Genomic DNA, 24,160 nt, shown 5'->3' with positions numbered 1-24,160 from the left:
ACTTTGCCAAATCTCATTAATTGTTCTTTGTAACCATGTTAATTTTTATTATTTTAACTAATCCATAAGAAAAATAGAACTGTTTATACATTTTCTTTCACTTATATAAGATATAATTGATGATTTCTGTGTAGGAGTTTCTATGCATCTTAATGAAAGTACAAAACATAGTTTATTGCCAAATGATTCTTTCTTTTCAAATATTTTCACCAAATACCATCTTTACATGTGTGTGTACGTGTGTGCTATCGATCGGTAGTCATATTCTGTTTGCCCAGTTACCTATTGATCGATCCCTTATATGGTATGTATTGTGCAATGAAACTAACCAATCAGAAGATAGAATAGAAACATCATGAAACGTTTTCATTGATTTGATTGGTTAATTTAAAAAACAACCAATCAGGTGTTAGTTCTTATAAGAAAGGGGAAAAAAGCAAATAAATAAGGAAGCTGAAATTTAGGACAAAATGTGTCATACATTCCAAACTGTCTTATCGGGTATTTGTTTGATCCATTTGATAATAGTAGTATATTTATGTCATTGATGTTATTCTTTATTATGAAGGTTTCGTTTACCTTTTCACAACATGAGTAAACAAATATGGGATAGTGTAGACTCATTTGAATGTTATACATAGTGATAAAGATCTTCCATTGTGCATTACCATAAACACTAAGGATTATCTATCATAAATGATACTTTATAATGATGTATAATGTTTTGGAAGTGATAATAATATGGATTTAGTAAAAACTGAAGCAACTTGTTTACCAGCTGGTCGATATGAATTTAAAGATTCTGGTTTATATATTGGTGAATGGTTAAATGAGAAAGCTGTTGGTTTAGGTTTAATTACAAAAGATAAATGTCAAGGTGAATATACTGGTTTATGGGATTCTGGTTCAGAGAAAAGTGGTGTATTTTTATGGCCAAATGCACCAGGTGCTATGTATGAAGGTGAATGGGCACATAATCGACGTAATGGTTATGGAATATTTACACGAGAAGATTGGGTTATTATGGGACAATTTAAAGATGATTTTATTAAATGTGGAATAAAATGTAAAGAAGATTCAATTGGAAGATTTGAAGGTGAATTTGAAAATGGTTTTCCTAGTTTTGGTGTAGAAACTTATGCAGATGGAGGTAAGTTCTTTTCAATCCTGGCTTCCTTTTTTAATATGTGTGTATATATATAATGACATAGATTTACAGCTAAGGAGGATGTTTTTGGAGGGGTTATGTTTATTAAGTTAGATGATTCTTTTGGTCAACCTTTCAGTATCGTTCTGAGCACCATCATCAATGCCTATTTCATGTAGAAGTAAGCTTTTCGCATACTCTACAGATGATAAATCACTGTCTTTATTCATAGTTTCATTCTTATTAACTCTGTTGTTCAATTGACTTTCAACCTTGTGATTGATTGAAATGTTTATGTAGGTTCATAGATTAGATCTACGTTGATGTGCCTGTTGACTGTCAACGGATTGGAATCCTATGAGTTTCAGAATGTTTAAGTTAAGATAGTATCTATATCCAAGACCGAAGGATGATAACAAAACATTCAAAGAAGATCAGTCACGGACAATATATATACGTGTTCCTGTTAGTCTCTATAATTACCCATATGAATTTTTGAAAACGTTTATGACCCATAAGAAGTCATGGTTACTTAGTGTTAAGCCGTTTCCAGGTAAACTGTAATATCTATCGATGTGCTTCATAGAATTTAATGATTATTTGATTATTATCATTATTATGTACTTAGTAGTTCATTAGCACGACGCGGAATGCTGACTAGTGTTTGGGATCGTTGGAATAAAGTTAAGGGCGGCCAAACCAAAACGTGGCATCAGTGCTTGAAGTCACTAACTTCTAGTCTGAGCCATGTTGGTAAATCCAGACTACTTGGTTGAAGTCCGCGTGACTATCATCATCAATGGTTGGAGACTGGGTCATATAGTTCAGAGTTGATCACAATGGCATAGGTGTATACACTGCCTGTCTTCCCTTGAACTACGAGATTAAAATCGCTTCATATCTTTCTTTCTACCAACTAATTCTTTCTTTCATATATTACCATCATTGAATTAACTACTTTTATGAATTCGATGTCCATCTTGTTGTGTTAATGAGGTATGGCAAATTGAACCGATACATAAATGTGCCTGGTCCTACGGTGTAGCTGACTGACTGACGTAATTTCGTCATATCAAAACGACTCTTCATTTTTTACTAACCAGTTATTCTGTTATCAGATTTTCATTCTTTATTACCTTATGTCATTGATTCAGATTTGTGAATATCAAGCCAAAATTAATTGTATCCCATCAAATGATCAATAGTATAACACATAATATCTTGTTACCTATAACATACCGGTTAACTGTTTAAACTTTCATTTTAGAATACACTACTTAAATACAGTTTCTTTTTTACCATGATTAAACTTTCTCAATTTATGTAGAAAACACTAGTCAGATTTATAATGAGTCAGTTACAACCAGGCACATTTATATATCGGTTCAAGTTGACACACTTCATTAGCACAACAAGATGAACACCGGATTCATACAAGTAGTTAATTCAATGATCGTAATATATAAAAGAAAGATTGCATATAAGGATGTAGCAGAGGAATATAGAATTAGTACGTAGATGGAAAGATATGAAGCGATTTTAATCTCATAGTTTAAAGGAAGACAGTGAGTGTATACACCTATGCCATTGTGATCGATTCTGAACCATGTCACTCAAAGTCTCCAACCATTGGTTACGATAATTACGAGGACCCCAACCAAGTAGCTTGCATCTAGCAACAAAACTACGTACTTATATATACAAAACGAAAAAAAAAGATTAAAATTTATTGAAAACGTCTATGATTGTAAGAATCATATTCAGGGTATGGTTTATCAGCCTATAGAATAAATGCCTAATTATCAGGTTTTACTTATTATCCATCAAATCATATTGTAAATAGAAATAAAAGCGTAACATTGTGTATCCATTTATAAGTGAATATATGTTCAACGTTATAATGTACTTTTTCTAATAAATTAATATACCATATCAAAAAGGGGTTTTTGTGGATATTATAGTAATTTTTAATAGTTGAGATCATAAGTCAATTGAAGTTAGACCATCATGGAATACCTGGAAGTATTGGACGGTTGTTACATCCTATCCTGGGACTCCCCATCAGTATGCATCCACGATCAGTCAAAATGCCAAGACACTATTTGGTCAAATAGGTGAGCGAATTTCGTGACAATATCCAAAACCTGTTATCTTAAAATCTGATTGGCTCGTCCATAAACTATCGTCTTGTAGTGAACAAGCACACGAGTGGGAACAGTCAAACGTATCAGAATATACAATTACAGAACATCTTAGTATAATCTGTGAATCATACAGTAAATACTTCATTGAACAAAATATATATCAATTGTCTCAAACTTGACTGTTCCTTATGTAAATATCAATCCATCGTTTCAGATTTCATTGTTCCTGCATTTTCATACCAATTACTTTCCGCACCCATTCTTTCCTTATCGATCTTCTACTGAAATACATTCTATTGCTGATTCGCGTTATATACTACTTATATGAATATAAGTAACTCACATCATAGTCTTACTATTTCTTTTTTAAACTCTTTACTAAATGAAATGGAATTCTAAGTGAATTAAACTAGTTTATTTGTATGTATTATTGTATGTAAACAAAATAGAAAGGTAACTGATAACATAGTTATGCTTATTGTATAATCAAACATAACATTTATAGACATGATGGATTGAAGATATGCTTAATTATATTGAAAGCCATTTATATAATCCATAAGTTCTAGTGACTTACATCTTGTGAATTTGAATTCGGCTTCTTTTTATTCTTATTCTTATTATGCTGAGGAGTCTCACATTAGGACGAAACGGCCGTTCAGTGTTTCCGGGTTTTTCATAGTGGTCTAGCTTCAATTGACTCATGATCTCAACTATTGAAATTACTATAAAATCCACAAAAGCCCCTTCTGATACCAACCAATATATGCTGACTACTGACTGCCTTCAATAGGTATTTTCTGGAGTCCTAAGGAGAAGCAGTGACTAGTGGAGTTCAACCGGGTCTGTTGTGAGATAGTAACTCACTGAAGACAATAGTGGACGGTGACGCAATTTCGTGGATTAGTTGAAGTTAGACATTAACACCACTGGATGCCAGTCAGCTTAGTGGCATAGAGGTTAAGCGTTCACGTGCGAGACTGATACGTCCTGGGTTCGAATCTTGTGAGGTGGAATCGTGGGTGTGCACTATTGAGGAGTCCCATCATAGGACAAGACAGCCGTCCAGTACTTTCAGGTTTAGCCTAAATCGACTGATAAATTCAACTGTTGAAACTACTACAATCTCCACAAATCCTCATTCTGTTATAGAATAGTTCAAAGAGTTCCATTTCTCTCAATCATTTACTTATATTTAAAGAGTCTCTATCTAGATTTATTAATCGTTCCTGTGTGATCAAAGCTTCTTAGTTTTCAATTTATGCTCTTGCTAATATCAGTTCATGATATCACTTAAATGAGTAATAATAATAATAAATTGAAACCGTAATAAAATGAAAGTAGAATTGGGTAATGACCAGTAATGTAATCTACAGTTCATCTCACTTCTTAATTGAAACTCATCAGATGGATATTCTTGCATCTCATTGATGCAGAAATGGTCAGCTTTCTAAATACAGTATCTGTTAAGTTCCGATAAGCATAATGAATGGTAACTTTTGGGAGCCATTTATGGACCACTACTATACGTATATTTTTATCGTATCATTGTTAAATAACTACACTATTCATATTCATGTTTCTCTTATTATGAGCTTTATTTTGACCTATGAACTATTATTGTACGATTTATCATTCTTGAGTTATCCCGAGTCTATCAATGACTACCTCCCACATTCACAGCCACATTGGGCTAAATTTGTACAAATGTTGTTTTATACTTTATTGGTACGTTGTGGTCTGTCTGGTTGGTATATAAACTCAGTATGCTTAAAACACATGATTCATATCTCAGAGGCTGAGATTGGTGTTCTGGACTCCATGGGCAGGCCAGGGCTAGGCAGGAAGCAGGACCGATAAGGACTCTAGACTGCTCGTACGTGTTTTATGCGTCGCTAGTCCGATCGACAATTCACTGCTCTCTAATTGGCGGTATCGTTACGTTATATATGAACAGGGCACACAGGCCACAAGTTATAACAGTATCTCGGTGCATAACATTCTAGGTATTTAAAGCGAAAGGTATGGACTTCAAGTTTTAGTATGAATATCAACACTGGAGTATGATTTCATTCAGCTGACGAGTTCCAAACAAAATGGGATTTGTGTTCTAGATTCCACTGTTAACTACTGAGATGGTGGAGAAGATTTGTAGCTCGGGTGGATGATTTTGATGAAGTTTTGTTCTCTGAGCTCAGAGAACAAAACCACCAAAACTGTTAACTACCATCAAATCTTGATTAAAATGTTTTTAACTTAGTGACAATATTAATGCAATCCATCCAGTATACCCAAACACCAAAAGAGACTGATCAATTACAGTCTTTGATATCAATAATGTGGAGATTCTGACACTGCTTACAAACGTACTAAACTGAATTGAAATTAAACAGTAATTGTAGTTATGTGAATATACCTAAGTACCATAATGTATTCCAGGTAACAACTGTTATGAAATGTTACATAAAACATGGCAAATCAAATTGAATTTCAGGAGCTGATTGCATTATCAGTTGATTACTGTTATCATTTATTATTATTATTCAAATACATAAACATTGATACACGGAGGCACCAAACAGGTATTACTTACTTACTTACGCCTGTTACTCCCAATGGAGCATGGGCCGATGACCAGCATTCTCCAACCCACTCTGTCCTGGGCCTCCTTTTCTAATTCCATCCAATTTTTGTTCATTCTTCTCATGTCTATCTCCATTTCCCGGCGTACCAAACAGGTATGCGACACATAGATCACTCCATATGTGTAAGGGCTGGGATTCTTCCTAGGTGGCCACACTACAAGCCTTTGACCTAAAGGTCTAATCCAAAAGGCAGTGGAGCAATGTCAGGAGATGCGGCCCCATGGTAGCCGGTCACCAACGATTGTGTCATACGCCATTAGTTTCTTCAGGATACTGGATTCCATGTGAACCATTGGTTTGTAATCAGGGTTTTCCAACTGCCCTAGGTGAATCCTTCGTGTCCACCAACCCGGAAAAGCACCGGGTATTCTCTTTTCGTCCTCTCGATTTCGTAAACAACAGTAATCCGCGAGAAGGAAGTGGGTAGGAATTTTGTGGCAATGGTTGTATGTACGTGGCCATATGAGAACATTTCGAGAGGGAGAGCTGACTCTCCCCACTCTCGGCCGTACCAGGTTATTTGGGAGCATTTGTGATAAATTTTCTAACAAATATTGCAAAACGTAAATGACTTGATAACGAATCATATTATCAGTGTTAATATTTTTCGAACAAGTATGATTGGCGTTTTTCCTTAGCAAGATTGTTTTCTATGAGATGAGATTGCGGATCCCATACGAAATCCTCATTCTTTATCCATGCTTGAGATCCACAATAACCCTAGAAGTTCTACAGGTGAATTTGACATCATACAGAATTCATACAATAAACTACACTGCAATGTCATGCATAAAGTACAACTGACAGACAAATTCCAAGTAAGAACCAGTGTCAGACAAAGCTGCTTGCTATCTTTCTTTCTCTTTCACAATGAATCTTTCATTATGATTGAGATATCTAAAAGATCATATTTAGATTCATTTTTGAATTCATGGCTAAGAGTTACTATGTAGTCTTGAATTTAGACTAAACAACTAAATAGTGTTACGCAACTTTCAATAACGTGTAGTGACCTACTTTTATCAAGAGAACGCGATTGGTTTAATGGAAACAATTATTATTATAACCAATTGTACCAGGGATTGTTTTACTGTATTTGTTTGTTTAACCGTACTAAAGACATCCATTCTTCCTTCCGTTGATTGTGACCTTGCACGAACTTACGTTTGCTCAGTGAATCCGCTTGTACTTCTTTGGCACGATCTCGGTATTCTTTCGATACCACGAGATCGCCAACGAATACATCTTGACTACAACCATCAACTGCCTTCTGATGTTTGGCTTACAGGGGATGTTATCGGTTAACCGGCACGTAGTCTTCTTGTAGTGGTGTTCATAGTCAACCGCGACTCGACGCCACACTACAAACCTTATTGTTAGTATTAATCAAACAAAATGTTTGTTCAATTTAAAAAAATGAAGAAGTAAACACACTTATCTTATTTTCCATTGTAGGAAGTTATGCTGGTGAATATAAAAATGGTGTACGTGAAGGACTTGGTGTACGTACATCTATACCATATGGGGAAGTAATAAATTTTTTCCCTGAAGAAGCTGCTATTGCTGCAGAAATTGCTTTAGATATTAAAAAACGTACAGCATTACAAAATCTATTAAACTCAACACATCATACTCATCATAATATTACTAATACTGACAACAGTACACATCATATTGTCAATAATAATAATAACAACAACAATACAGGAACACGTCGTGGAAGTCTTCTAAGTCAAAGATCTGGTGATGTAGCTGAATTAGATGATCCAGAATTAAGTGGACAAGATGATAATGAAGATGAACCATATTTTGGTCGTCGTCCAAATCCATCAAATATTCATAATAAAGATTTTAAAGATTTACGTATGTCATGTAAATTTAAATGTGGTTTTGTATTATCATCAAAACGTAGTGAATTAATGTTAAAACGTCAACAAAAATTAAATCATATTGGTAGTGGTTCATTAATGAAATTTCGTAAAGAATTAAATCATAATAAAACAAATCGTCGATCAAAATCATTAACAAATTTGTTTAATCGTTCATTAAGTAAAGAATCTATTGCATGTGTTCGACGTCAAGGCAGTATAACAGAACATTCAGCACGAGCAAAGATTAAAGTGGAACAAACACCTGAATCAGTATTCACATTAGATCAAGTATGTTAGTGATTTACTTTCAGTGGTAAAATTTTGGTGATTCAGTTTTCTACAAGATGGGGTTCAGTGGTTAACTCCATGCCTAACCATTTTCCCTTCTCCGAGCTTGGGACTGGGAGGAACTCCAGAAGGGCTCCAGGTGGAATTTCACTGTTAAATACAGTCTTTAAATATTATTGAAACAATCAATTGATCTAAGTTAGATTAGTATTGAAAACAGAGAAATCTTGAATAACCGTTTTTGATCCTATCATGGGACTTCATAACAGTACTCATCCACTACACTTCATGTGTAAGTCGAACTCAGGATCTTGAATGTTGAACGCTTAGCTTTTAAGTCATTGAGTTGACATCCAGTGGTGTTAATGTCTAACTTCAATGAAATTTAACAATCTCCACAAAACTTTACTGATGGTCTTTAAATAGATGAATAAATGTTAATGCTTATTGTAATCATTAAAAGTGAGCTAAATTGAATTTGTTTGCAGAATACGAAATTAAACTAGAGTGTGGAACCTCAGGAGATTAGAATTGGTAACTTCAAATGTTTAGTGACAGCTGATAGTTTGTAGGTGACATACACGTCAAGTTCACTTGGTATTGTTTACTTGAATCTTCCGATTGATGTATAGGACTGCAATTGATCAGTCTCTTATTGACATATGTGTATTCAGTGCAGATTACCGCGATACTGCCTTGATTCACAAGTATTATAAGCAAAGAAGGATATTAGCTAGTAGTGGAATCTAGAGTGTGCGTTTAGTCCCATTTGGGACTCATCAGCTGGATGTGCCTTCATCTCACATTTGATGTTCACTCTGGGACTCGAACCCAATACTGTTCGCTCCAAACACCATCGCGTTATCCACTTAAGTACTGAGTCCTGATAGCCACTGGCTTGTGCAATGAAGTGCAGATACATCCAGATGACTAGTAGGAGATAGAACGTAACGCGAGTCCTGGATTCCACTGCTGGCCACCATCCGTCTTTGCGTATAACATACACGTTATTTAGTTATATACATTTTAAATTGATTGAAACTAGTCTATTATATTATAATATTTGAATTGAAGTGGCGAAGCATAGTGAACTTACCCAGTCTGGTGCAACGTGAGTTGGTATAACAATCATAACTCGTTTATAAATTTGCACAGGAGGCGTAGAAATGTTGAACACAATTAGAACTCATTACTTTCCGTTAGAAATTTTTAGTATGTTCCCATTAAGAATTTGCTGTATGGTGAATGATATAGTATCATCCAGTTCATTTCAGCCCTCTTTTCAAGTCTGAAGTATAGTGAAGTATTAATTTCTCAACTATTACATAAATGGGAATAAAATAGCCATGTCATACTGCACATTCACTATTGTACCTCAATATAATTTACATTAAAGACTAATGTCAGTTGTATTGTGGTGTATGCTACTTATGTTGACGAATATAAGTAGCATGTGACATCGATTCGAAGTGAAATGTCTGGTAGCACAAGGGTGAGAAGATAGAAGCAAGGAGAATAGGAATGTAAACAAACAGTAATTATAATAACAACTGGAATGAAGGAATGATGAAGTTTGTAAGAGATAACTGATAGAAGATGTGTCAATGAAGTATTTAATGTCTGGTTTTTATAATTCGCAAGGACTCTGTCATTTTGCACCTCAGGCAATGGAAGATGGTCGAGCAATTTCGTAGATTAGTTGAAGTAAAACAATAACACAGTTGGATACCTGCTCAGTGGTCTAAAGCATAAGCGTTCGCTCATAAGACTGAAAGTCCTGGGTTCGAGTCCCGTGTGATGGATCTTGTATGCGCACAGCTGAAGAGTCCCATAATAGGACGAAGTGGCTGTCCAACGCTTCCAAGTTTTCCATAGTGGTCTAGCTTCAATTGACTCATGAATTTCACTAAAATAATTTTTATTTGGGAAAATTATGCATTACGCACTGATGTTAATCTTTGATCATTTTCATTTAGCGAGCTGAAATACTATTCACTTAGGTTAAACCTATCATTTATAATATTTATTAAACTATCATTTCAAAATAATTGATTATAATCAAGATGGGGATTTGTGGAGATTGTAATAATTTTAACAGTTGAATTCATGAGTCGATTTATGCTAGATCACCATTGAAAACCTAGAAGTGCTGAACGACTGTTTCGTCCTATCATGAGATTCCTCAGCAGTGCACATCCACAACCCCACACCAAAGGGACTCGAACACAGGACCTTCAGTATCGCGTATGAACGATTAACCAGCAGACCACTGAGATGGCATGCGACGGTGTTACTGTTGAACTTCAGTCGATCCATGATCTTGCGCCACTTTTCCTCCATTGTCTGAGGTTGGTAACTGTCTCCACCCGATACGGATTAGACTTATCGTTTATAATGCTTACTAAGTTATCATTTCAAAACAATTGATTATAACTCAGACCTACAGTAAGTGAAGAGATTTTAGCTGAAATAAACTCTCCAAGATATTTACCAGTGACTTTTGAAAATGTTTGTACAATGCTACAAAGTGACAAAAGTTAGAAATGTAAAATATTCATTACCGACTTATTTGTGTAAAAGTTGAAGATTTACCGTGAGACTTGAAGGTTCTGGATTCCGTCTTCGAGGTCGTGGATGCCCAGTGCCAAGGAATTATATATATTAGAACGAAACAGCTGTCCAACCCTTCTTAGTTGTCAATGTTTATCAATTCGTAGTGCAAATGATAGGAAACAGCACTACAGATTAAAAAAAGTTGCGTCTGGTACATGAAGTAATAACACTATAAACTTACAAGTAATAGAAAGTTGGTGTTTTTGAGAAGATCTTGTCTTCATGAAATAATATAAAGTGAGTAACTGATACTTTGGAATCACTCAATAGTCTTCAGCAAGGACTCTACTGTATTTCTTGTCAAACTATTCGTTTGTTGGAGATAGATACCTCGAATTCACTGAAGTAATAAGTGTAAACGTTTGGGTTCTTTATCAATGATCGGTACTTATTGTTCTTATATATGTATGTATATTCAGGTAGATGCTATCGATCCTGAAACAGTTGAAACATTTGCTGGTCAATGGGAAGCTGATTCACGTCATGGTTATGGAGTATGTGAACGATCTGATGGTGTTATTTATGAAGGTCAATGGGTGAAAAATCAACGACATGGTTATGGTCAAACACATTTTCCTGATGGAGTATGCGAGCAAGGAAAATATCAAAATGGTAAATTAGTATTTCTTTCTTGGCCAAAAGGAGCGAAATCATATTTATTATTATATAATTATCATATTATGCGTGAAGTGGCTAATGCTGTAAAACGTGCTAGAAATATAGCTGATGATGCTTTCGTTAAAGCAAATGAAGCTAGAGAGAAGTAAGAAGTGATTTTTTGTTGTTGTTTAATTTCATTTATTTCTCCTGATAGATACTGATTAATTTGATAGTTGAGTTTATGAGTCATTTAAAGCTAGACCATCATGGAAAACCTGGAAGTACTGGACGGCCGTTTCGTCCTATTGCGGGACTCCTCAGAAGTGTGCATCCACGTGAGAGAATTCTCGGAGTTCTCGTCAGAAGCAGTGACCAGTGGAGCTAATCCATGTCGAGTAGAGACAGGTATCTACCTCAATACAATAGAGGATGGCAGCGCAATTTCGTGGATTGGTTGAAGTTAGACATTAACACCATTGGATGCCGTCCGGTTTAGTGATCGAGAGGTTAGGTGTTCGCGCGCGAGATTGAAGGTCCTGGGTTCGAATCTCGCAATGCGGGATCGTGGATGCTCACTACTGAGAAGTCCTACAATAAGACGAATTGGCTGTCCAGTACTTCCAGGTTTTCAATGGTGGTCTAACATCAATCAGTTCATGATCTCAATCAAAAACTTAATAATCTCCACAACCTTATGCTGATATTTATTTCCTTGTTTCATTTGTTTTCTATTAATTTAGTTTAGCTAAAGTTGAGAATGCAGTGCAACTTTCGAAAAAAGCTGCTGAATTAGCTCGTGATTATTCATTAGAAACACGTGAATTAGTCAAAGAAATGTATCCAGATTTTGAACAACCTGGTAATTGCTTATTCTATTATAAAATTCTAACTATTTCGTTTCATTTCACATTAATCTCCAAAAACCATTACAGTTCATACAGATGACTCTGCCAGGGATTAAACCCCCATAGTCTTTGGGTCTCGAAATGAATGACTAAATATTAGGATCAGTGAGTTAGTGTCTAAGGGTACAATTCCCCATTTAATCCAGTATCGTTGATGAAGAGTATTTTACTGATGATATATAAGAACTGACTTGTAATTTTATTGAGATCATGAACCGATCCAAGTTAAAGAAACATCTAAGACCTGGAGGTACTGAATACTCGTCTCTCCCTAGCATGGAACTCCTAGACAGTGGGAATCAAAGACTCAACATCCGAGGACTGGATTCCGGACCTAAGGTTTTTAAACTGCAGAGCTGATATCCAACTGTGTTAATTAATCCACTATATTGAGCAACCTTCATCGAACACATAGTGTGGATAGCTGCTTCATACAATCTCGGTTTAGAATATTATTTTGGAAGAGGTTAAGGAATGAGGCTCTACACATAGATTTTATGTTACTTAATGTTCATTTATGAAATGTGTATCATGTAAGAATAGATATTCTGTTTGAAACATGGAGTGGGCAATGTTTTTAGCGTTATTTCTTCCCCTACCTGAGTTTGTATAGATTGGGCTTTTGATGTTTGTCCAAGGATCATTTACTGTACAGTTTGATAAACTTGACCAGTAAAGGAATATTACTTCAGGACTAAATAATACGCAAATGATACTGGCGAGTGAATGTTATTGTTCAGTATTTGGTTTTCACATACGACAAACTGGTTTCGGTAAGATTTCAGTACACAACACATGACAGTCCAATACAATAAAGTTTCAAAACAAACTTAATAATAACCTAAAGTTCAGTTTGTTGTAATCTATGTTTACATTGAAACCTAGTTAAGTATCTTTGATTTAGGAAAGGTTATGTAGAGATTGGTTAAGTTTTCAAATTATATTTGTTGGGGAGATTTAGAAAATTCATCGAAAAAGACCGAAATGGGTTCTGAAAACGCTAAGAAGTATCTTATTCAATCAGCATTCAATAGATTATTATTATTATTTGAACACATAGATATTGGTGCACGGAGACACCAAACAGGTATGGGCCACATAAATCACTCGATTTCTTTAAGGGTTGTGATGTTTCCCGGGTGCCCAAACCGAAGCAGGTGGTTTTCTTAGAGGGCTACACTTGAAGCCTTCGACCTAAAGGTCTAGTCCACAAGGCAGTGGAGGATCTTTAGGAGATGCGGTCCCATGGTAGCCGGTCACCAACGATTGTTTCATACGCCATTAGTTTCTTCAGGATACTGGAGTGCATGTGCACCATTAGTTTGGAATGAGTGTTTTCCGACTCCCCTAGGTGAACGTTCCATGTCCACCAAACCGGTCAAAGCATCGGACATTCGCTTTTCGTTCTCTAAATTTCGTAAACAATAGTAATGCCGAGAGAAGGCAGTGAGTAGGACTCTGCTGGCAGAGGTTATTTACGCGTGGCCATATGAGAGGATTTCGAGAGGGAGAGCTGACTCTCCTCACTCTCGGCCGTACCAGGGCATTTGAGGTTTTGCCAGAAACATCTAGAAAGCGAAAAGTCACATGTCGAGTTTCTGATTGGATGATTACTCATGCTGCTACTATGTTTACTAGCTTTCCAGAAATTCCGGCAAGCCTAAGGCCATCTAAAATACTATAAATAACTTAGATTTTCTGTACATGAACGAACCCTGGAGTAAATCGTTTCTTCCAAATTTTGCGCTTTTACTATCGTGTTCAAGTTGCTGTGTAGATTTAGCCTGGGAGTTACTAGGAAAGCTAGGAACCGAATCTAGCGTTCAATTAGAAAACTTATCAATATTCGCCATAAAATGATCTCAAATGGGGAACCATTAGTAAACACATAGGCACTGAAGATCTGTTTATCGTCAGTATGAAATTCATTAACAATTCGTGCTTACGATCCAGCTTGGAATCAAACACAGGACCTTGAAAATTAGACAGTAACACATCACTAAACGAAATCAGTATTGCATTAAATCAGAGGAATAAACCACTGGATTTTGACGTAGTGGTTCATGGGTATTATAGCGACTACAGGTTTCAAGAAATACATATAGCCGTGATCATTAGAGTCCAAACTATGTTAAGTGGAGACAGTTATCCACCTCAGACAATGAATGTAGGGTTTAACAAGATCATAGATCCATTAAAGTTAGACACTGAGATCATTGGATGTCAATTTAGTGGTCTACAAGTTAAACATTCGCATACGAGACTAGAGATCTTAGGTTCAAGTTTCACATTTTGAATCGTGAGTGCATTCAGTTGACGAGTCTCATACTAAAACAAAACGATCATCCAGTCCTTCAAGGTTTTCAATGGTTGTCTAATTAAGGTTAACTCATGGATTCGTTTTTTAGCGAGTTAGTTTTCTACGGGATGGGGTCGCTAACCCCATGCCAAACCCTCCTCCTTTATCCGGGCTTGGGACCGGCAGTAGCCCTAGGAGGGACTCCAGGCGGATTTTACTCATGAATTCAAGTAATTTTTTATTATTTCATTATTCAATGATTTCTTTATTGAACTTTTCTAAAAGGTATAAAATATTTAGAAGATATGGTACGTCTTATGAACATAACAAAACGTGGTAATCAAGCATTTGATACAGCACTTCAATCAGCTAAAGATGTAATAGCTACTGTTGAAGCAAATTTAATTGAACATAATCAATCACAAGAACAAAATTTAGAAGAAAATCATGAACAGAATGATCTAAACTATCCATCATTAGATTTGGATCCAATGAAACCAATTCAACATAATAGTGGTATTCCATTATCTAGAGCTGGATCATATCGTTTAAAACGTCATAAGAAACATCATTCAAATAAACATAAACATGAAAATGATAAGATGCATTCAATTGAAATGAAGAATATTGAATATACAGTAGGTTTATTATTCATTATTACTATGATTATTTTCGAGGCTGACATCTAAGACCTGTTATTCGTAAATCTAATTGGTTCATTTATAAATTATAGTCTTGCCTAGAAGTCTACTTGAAGTTTGTGTTGATGATGTTGTTTAGAAGAATGATGAAAGCTTTACAATTAAACCATCCAACTCAGAAAAGCTATACATCTTCTCTACTATCTCATTATAGCTGATATCAGTTGGTGATGAAAACCCGGAATCCTTCTTAGTGTAGATCGAATCCCATCGACCAAGTCTCAATGTGGTCACTAGTCTAGGTGACTCGATGTTGCATGCACTATGTTGAGATAAGATGGTGGTTGGAAGTGGTCAACAGGAAACCCTGAACCTAAGTTTCTAGCTACTTGACATTCGTTAGCAAGGTGTATCTGATGCTCTCTGCCGGATTGCATCCCGCGTCATCAAGCTTCACAGTAAAGACTTAACCAATGAGCTATCCGGGCAGCCATACATCTTAATTTCTTATTAGAGACGTATATTTTTATGATCTGAATGGGGGATTTGAGGGATTGTAATAATTTTAATAGTTGAATTCATGATTCATCAGAAGACGTGACCAGTGGAGTTGGGTGTGAAACAGTTATCTACCTGAAAAAATGGATGAACGGTTGATTAAGATCATGAATCGATTGAAGTGAGACACTAACACTGTTGTATGTCATTTCAGTGGTCTACAGGTTAAGCATTTGCGTGTAACACAGAAAGTCGTGGGTTCGAGTCCCATTGGTGTAGGATCGTGTACACATTCTGCTGAAGAGTCCCATACTAGAACGAAACGGCCGTTCATTACTACTAGGTTTTCAATGATGGTCTAGCTTAGATCGACTCATCAATTCAACTACGAAATTCAGCACTAGACAATTCAACACTATGAAAGAATGAAATAGGAAACTGTTAAAAAAAACTTCTGGAATACTTTTTTCGTCTAAAGGAGAAAGTTTTCTTTTCTTTTACGTTTGATTGATAACAAACTATTGTTATTCAATTACATTTATTTCTTACATATAGAGTTATGTAATATGTTCTTCGATTGATTTAAGTAAAACTTTACAATAGCGATAAACAGGACGCGCGTCCTGGATTCCACTACTAGTCACCATCCATCTTTACTTAGAATGTTTGTGAATTAAGGCAATATGCACAGGATGTACATATGCCAATAAGAGACTGACCCATTGCAGTCCTAAACATCAACGGGAAGATACAAGTGAATTTAAGCTTCACGCTATTGTACAAGCCATTGGCTATCAGGGCTCAGTAGCTAATTGGATAATACGATGGCGTTTGAAGCAAACCTTACTGAGTTCGAGTCCTAGAGTGAACAACAACTCTGAGATGTAGGTAAATCCAGCTGATGAGTGCCAAATAGGACTTCGTTGATCAAGGCTATTCAACATTCGACTAATCATTCATATAAGTAAAATGTAAAATATTCATACTAGTAAGATGAAGTGAACAAAGTTGATTCTAGTTTTCTTCTTTTCATCTGTATCTTTTCTTCTCTTCTTCAGGTTAAGTTAATTCAATTTGATATCGGCATTATCATCACTACTGCCATAACACCTGTAAAGAGAACAGACTGTAAATTATGGGTAATAACAACAGGATGACTATTAACCGTCATGAGATCTTCTAGCTTTATATTTGTTCAGAAAAGAAAAAAATTTCAGCAGATAAGCTGGAGTTACCTGAAAAGGATATTGGGTTAGAGGTGGTCTTAATGATCTGAAAGCGTGACCGCAATGCCCAAGTGATAACTGCTTGAGGTCGGTCACACACGACATTTTTGTGAGTAATTTTCGTGTTAGCTTCCGTACTTGCTGAGATCTTACCACCGGAGACGGATATCCGTGGGATAAAGTGAGGTGTGTATTTTTAGGATCGACCTTTTCTAACCTCAACCCTCCTTGTAGGAAGGCAGCGTCTCTGTTATGATGGTTATCAGCAGTACGACATCACCGTTGAACCTTGAGTTTACTACTTTTAATCTTACATTTCTTTAACCGACCTGCCTGGCATGATAGGCCCTTGAAGAATGATTGTTCCAGTCAGTATATCTCGATTAATTCATTACAATAAGCAAACCCGACTATTACATCAAGGTAGTAGCATCCATCAGGATGAAATTCCTATACTAATCATTATTCTATCATCTCATTTAAATCTATTGTATATTCATATCTTCATTTTGTTTTTAGACTGGAAATGATATTGGCAAATCATTAACACTTCAAATACCACAAGTGAATGTTGATTGTTCATTTTCTCAACAAATAAATAATGATAAATCAATATTAAATAATAAATTTCCTAGTCCTATAATGACAACAACATCAGAGAATAGTTTACATGTACCAAATCTTAATTATTATACTAATAGAATAGATAATGATATATCATCTGAATGTGATTCAATAGAAGGAGAAAGTCGTACAACACGTAGTTCATCAGAAGCATCAAATTATGTCATTTTACCAACATGTAAGTAAAGTTTATATCAGTTTTCTATTGATTATTCTATTTCTATTTTATGATTGTTATATGTATCCATTCTCATTGCCTTCTTGCGATAGGGGTGGGTGGGGTGGTGTTCTAGTATGGTGGCCCGTAGATCTGACTCCAAGATCGTATAAATGTTTGCTATCGCTGATTCTCGTATATCATCGTCGACTTAAATCGCATTATCCAATAACGGAATTAAATAAGTCGAATAACGAGAATTGACTTGAGAAGACATATATTTCGAATATGAAGCGAATAAAAGAGTAGAGCAAAATGACACGTATGGAAGATGGCTGGGAAGCCAACTCCATCTTTGTCAAGCGTTACTCAATATTTATAGTCAGACAAAATAAAGCTACAGACATGTGATTAATGGAATAAGAAGGGCACACACATATACGCTCATATAAAAACAGTCTAGATTGATAAGCGAATAAATAACAAGGTCAATGTATGGCTCGAGTAAAATGGATAGAATGGGATGTCCGAAAGCTCGAATAAGGTATATGGGCTTGGCATAATAACTGACACTACACTGGACTCAAGTGGACGGGCTAGGTTGTTCATACCGGTCGAACGTCATTGGTTAGGCACAGTGCTAAGATTGTATAAATCGTATTTTGATTGGTGGATTAATCACGTGATAAAAAGCCGGATATAAAGTCACTACAAGAACTGTTAGGACAGCTTCCAAGAACTATGACTGAGTCGAAGAGTTTCCATCCAATCGGAATGTGATGGAGTTTTCTAAAGTATTAAAGTGACATGCTACTATTGGCCAGTAGCATAACATGCCTCTTTATGGATTGACTGAATTATAATAATGTTATAACAAACGCTAATATCTATAAATACCCATAATTTTCTGTACATTTTGATTCTTAGTCAATAAGCACTTCTCCAGTGCTCTTTTGTCTTTTGATTTGTGACTGTGTGGGTTCTATACGTTTGAGTGCTGTAGTTGTATTACCATATTCTGCGTTAACCAAACAGTGAACTGTTAATGAAACATGGCGCTTAAACTTTCATCATTAGCGACAGTCTAATAGTAGTAGTCAACCTGATATCATTTAATTATCGATACATTTAACATATAAGCTAGTGATAGTAACTGAGTATACCAAACGAATTATTTTAAGAGAAGTTCGAAAATATGATTTATATGGATTGAGTAATAGGAGATTTAAATGCTTGAATCAAATACCTATGTCGGGCTTGCCTATCGTGATGATCCAACCGCGCTATATTGGCTGGAACAACCGTTCCTCAAGGTCCTACCATGCCAAACAGGTCGGTTGAAGAGCAGTAAGAGTAAAAGCAACAAACCTAAGGTCCGAAGGCGAAGTCATACTGCTGACTGTACAGAGGTGTGACAACAGTAAGGTGTTTCCTTCAGACAACCAGCATAACAGAGATGCTGCCTTCCCACGAGGAGGTCGATCCTAAAAATACACACCTCAACTTATCCCACAGATATCCGTCTCCGGTGATAAGATCTCAGCAAGTACGGAAGCTAACACGAAAATTACTCACACAAAGATGGTGTGTGACTGACCGCAAGCAGTTGTCGCTTGGGCATTGCGGTCACGCTTTCAGATCACTAAGACCACCTCTAATCCAAATTCCTTTTCAGGTACCTGCAGAAGAACCCTTCCACAGTGTGCACAACCGCGAAGTGATAACTGCCCTCATACTTCTAACAGCACTCAAGACTAAGTTTGTTCTAACCTTTCTTCACTTATTTATTTAAAATACACTTCATAAAAGTAAACGTATTAACAATAGTAGAAGGATTGTTTGATGGACACTATTGACAAACTAACCTTATCTTCACAAAATCATTTCAGATAAAAATATGATTGTCAGCTTACTGGTAGTTTATTTCATGATATTACTGAAGTTCTAGTAAGAATTCGTGAACGGTAGAGTGTAGACATATTAGAAATGAAACAGTGATTAGTAATAGCATTAAATAACAACTGTGGTATATCAGAAATTGATTAAAATTTGGAATTCTACCATTCAACACTAGACTGGAAGTTTTACTGACTCGGCAGAAGAACGATGAATGCTCGACGACCAAACCATCCAGCTCAGACAACAAAACCCCATCAAAATGACTGGGCATTTGTTACTAAGTCAGACGATTGGAGGTTCGATTCTTATTGAAGTCCTACAGAGATCAATCTGTGACAAGTACTATCTATATATACTTAATGAATAATATGCTTTACTCGTTTTTTCTTTTAACTTTTCTTTTCTTTGTTTATTTGTTAGTTAACATTCTCAAACCTCAAACAGAACCATTAACAATTCCATTGAATAAATTAATGTCAAATACAACAGTAATGGATGATTATTTTGGACATTATAAAATGACACCAAAACAATCACCATCATTATATAATGAAAAACGTTATTCTATGGAAAGATTAAATGAATCACAACATATACATGAAATCAAATCAAATCTCTTCAATCAATTTAGGGATCCTAAAATGAATCAATATGATGATGATAATGCTGATGATGACCATGATCATGATGGTGGCGATGGTGATCATTCGAAACCATTAAGTTATGATGCAAAAAGTGCAACATTTTCACGTACTTCCGAGAATTGTGAATCATCTAAAAGAATTGTACGACGTAGAACATTACCAGGATTTTTAACACAACCACCATTAGATTTAAGTAAATATTCAAATTTAACAACATTACAAGAAAATGGAATCACGGTAATGCACTATGTTGGTTATTATCATTACTGGTTAGCGTATTTTTTTCTTTTAGAGAGTTAGTTTCCTAGGGTATGGGGTCGCTAACCTTGTGCCCAACCCTCCTCCTTTATCCGGGATTGGGACCGACAGTAGCCTTAAGGATTCTCCAGACGTAGTTTTACCATCATCACATAATAATAATAGTAATGACAAAACTATATAGATTTGATTACAGTAACGAAATTGTACGAAATAGTGTAATATTATTACAAAGTTCTCGCTTTATAAGCATTTAACTTGTAAATATTTAGAACATATGTATAAGCCCTCTCGTCCGAGACCGAAGGTCTTCGCTTCGATCCTTGGCTTAGGAGCCTTAGATAAACACTGTGACTGAAGAGTTCTATACTAGAACAAAACTCTGACGTAGTGTTTCCAGTTTTTAAATGATTTTCTAACTTAGATCGATTTATGATTTCAATAATATGCATGACTAATAGTCATTTATATTCATTTGTAATTGTTTACAATCAGTCTTGCTTGCTTTGCAGTGAACAAGAACACAAATGGGTACAATTGAATGTTAGACCACCTTTGGAAACCTGGAAGCACTGGACGGCCGTTTCGTCTTATTGTGGGACTCCTCAGCAGTGCGCACCCACGGAGTCCCACAATAGGAATAAACAGCCGTCCAGTGCTTCCAGGTTTCCAAAGGTGTTCTAACATCAATCGGTTCATGATCTCAATCAAATACTTAATAATCTCCACAACCCCCTATACTAACAATTGAATGTATTTGAATACAAAATTACAGAACATCTTAGTAAAATTTGAGAATCATACAGTGAATACTTCATTTTCAAAACGTCTATCATTTGTCTCAGAATTGGTTGTTTCTTCGCTTCCAAACCAATCATTCTTTGTTCTTGTTCTCTTTTCTTTGATCTTCTTAACCTTCTACTACTAGACATTTCACTTTTGATTGATGATACATACTACTTATATCTATCGACATCAGTAGCACATAACATACCATGATATCTCTTTCTATCAATTAATATATTCGATGCATAAATTTCATAGCGATTGCCTCTTGTTCCTTCAGGGGACATAAGAGAATGAAAATACATGAGCTACCTTTGAGGTATTATTTCTTGAGTTTCTCAGTAAGTTGTGAACATCTTGTGAAATGCAGTGAGTATATGCGGTTAGTATAATTTAAATGAGAGAGACTATCAGTGAGACTATCACTTATGAATGATCTTGAAAAAGTTCACCTAATTACTAGGTTTAAATGAGTGCTATAGATTAGTGTGAGGAATCAAGATTAGGACTTACAGTTGAATGTTAAGGTCAGAAATTAGATTTGATGTTTTCATCATGAACTGACATCAGTTAAAATGCCAAGGCGCTATTTAACCAAATAAATGAATGAATTTTGCGCCAAAACCCAAGATCTGTTATCGTCAATCTAATTAAGGCTACCTAATCACATGAACACAGACACTCAAATCTAATGATTTATTTCAACAACTGGTTATTAATAACCAAAGTATACTGGCACAAAAATTGAGTTAGAAAAATTGAAGGGGTTCTTTTCATTATTTAAAGTAGTCTCTTATATTTGATTTATTCGAATATGTGACGTAACTATAATTCGTCTACTTCCATCATAGTTATTTAAGTGTTACCATCAGCCTTTACATTTCTCTTTCTCCTGATGATCGACTGGATTATGAAGACATCAACATCTGGGGAGAAGCATTGGATACAGTGGACATCTAGGATGCAGTTGGACGATCTAGACTTCGCAGATGATCTGGCTCTTCTATTGCACAAGCAACAACAAATGCAGGAAAAAACGACCAGTGTAGCAGCAGCCTCAGCAGCAGTAGGTCTCAACATACACAAAGGGAAAAACAAGATTCTACAATACAACAGAAAGCGCACCAATCAAATCACACTTGACGGAGAAGATTTGGAAGATGTAGAAACCTTTACATATTTGGGCAGAAGCATTGATGAGCACGGTGGGTCTGATGCAGATGTGAAGTCGCGGGTTGGCAAAGCAAGAGTAGCATATTTACCATTGAAGAACATCTGGAACCCAAAACAGTTGTCAACCAACATCAAGATCAGAATTTTCAAAATAAATACCAAGACAATTCTACTGTATGGGGCAGAAACCTGGAGAAGTACGAGAGCCACCATCCAGAACATACAAGCGTTTATTAACAGTTGTCTACCCAAAATAATTCGGATCCGTAGACCAGACACTATCAGCAACAACCTATTATGAGAGAGAACAAACCAGATTCCAGCAGAGAACAAAATCAGGAGCCGGAAGTGGATGGGACACATATTGAAGAAAGCACCCAACTGTGTCGCAAAGCAAGCCCCTACTTGGAATCCTCAAGGCCAAAGGAGAAGAGGAAGACCAAAGAACACATTACGCCGAGAAATGGAGACAGATATTAAAAGAATGAACAACAATCGGATAGAACTGGAAAGGAAGGGCCATGACTGATTGGGTTGGAAAATGCTGGTCGGTGGTCTATGTGATAAGTCTTATCGATTGAACGCTATATTAGTTTCCTAAGCTATTCTGGTACCCCGAAAGCTAGAACTGCACAGCGACTTGAACACCAGAGAGAAGATGCAAGTATGAGGGAAAATACTTTACTCCGAGGATCATTTTATTACAGAAAATATAGGGTTTTCATAATATATCTAAATGTCCTTGGGTCGCCGAAATATTCTGGAATGCTACTGGACATAGTAGCACTGTAGTAGCCAACCAATCAGAGCTTCCGCACGTGACGTTTCGCTACCTTGATATTTCTGGCCAAGACTCCAAATGAGCGCTGATTGGACGAAACACATCTTAGTGTTTCTTGATGCTTGCTTGTCTTTTGCAAGTGATTTCTGGATCAGCCCAACATTATGCTCCATTGAGAGTAACAGGCGTAAGTAAGTAATCAGATTTTACGTGAGTAAATGATAACTATCAGGTAGATTAAACAATTTACCCTTAGTTACTAAGTTGTATATATATAAGTACTAAGGTAAATGGACATTGAATTAACATGTCTCTAACAAATTGAATATTAATTTCACTTGACTAAACTCTTTGTTTATTGATTTCAATTATAATCAACTACATATATGTTTATTTTTTGATATTTTTAAATGGAAACTAAATTTAGCCTAGTAACAATAAATCAGTTACTATGTGTAATCAATCGTCAAGTAGGAATACTCAAAACAATTTATCAACTATTCAACATTTATCAAATCATAACATCAATACTAAACATGAACAATCTTCTAATAATAATTCATCAGTGATTTATTTTACAGATAATGGTATACGTAAAAGAGCTCATGCTTATTCTCCTATTCATGAAGATTCGTTATTATTTACTCATTTATCACAAAAGAATTCAATGAATAACTCAGGTAAATTAGACTCATTGAAACAAATATCTACATTACCTATTTCAATGAGTAGAGATATACAAACTTCATATTTAACTAATACTAATCATATTAATGTAATGTCTACAATGACAAATACATCACAACAATATTCTCATTCAAGAATGAATCAATCACCATTCGTTGTAGCTAATGTAATGATTGAAGATCCACAAGATCAATTAACTCCATTACCAATATATTATAAAGAATCAAGAATTGATTTATCTCAAGTAAGTAGTGAATAACCTGATTATTTTGTT

General features: G+C 35.6%; 1 protein-coding gene across 2 annotated transcripts in view; it reads left to right on the top strand.

Annotated features, from left to right (window-relative positions):
- The first annotated feature begins 483 nt into the window (after positions 1–483).
- JPH1_2 (Junctophilin-1) overlaps positions 484–24,160 on the top strand; it is a 33,425-nt gene continuing 9,748 nt past the window's right edge. For both annotated transcript variants that reach the window (XM_051217688.1, XM_051217687.1), the window contains exons 1-8: positions 484–1,150; positions 7,392–8,095; positions 11,128–11,471; positions 12,049–12,167; positions 14,798–15,150; positions 17,397–17,679; positions 19,978–20,438; positions 23,627–24,130. In XM_051217688.1, coding sequence (XP_051065120.1) covers positions 742–1,150; positions 7,392–8,095; positions 11,128–11,471; positions 12,049–12,167; positions 14,798–15,150; positions 17,397–17,679; positions 19,978–20,438; positions 23,627–24,130 — 3,177 coding nt within the window. In that variant the 5' untranslated portion in view covers positions 484–741. The remainder of the gene's footprint in view (positions 1,151–7,391; positions 8,096–11,127; positions 11,472–12,048; positions 12,168–14,797; positions 15,151–17,396; positions 17,680–19,977; positions 20,439–23,626; positions 24,131–24,160) is intronic.

Source organism: Schistosoma haematobium, chromosome 5 (assembly GCF_000699445.3).
Source record: "Schistosoma haematobium chromosome 5, whole genome shotgun sequence".
NCBI lineage: Eukaryota > Metazoa > Platyhelminthes > Trematoda > Strigeidida > Schistosomatidae > Schistosoma > Schistosoma haematobium.
The sequence above is the reverse complement of the archived record's forward strand: the minus strand, read 5'-3'. Positions and strand labels throughout refer to the sequence as shown.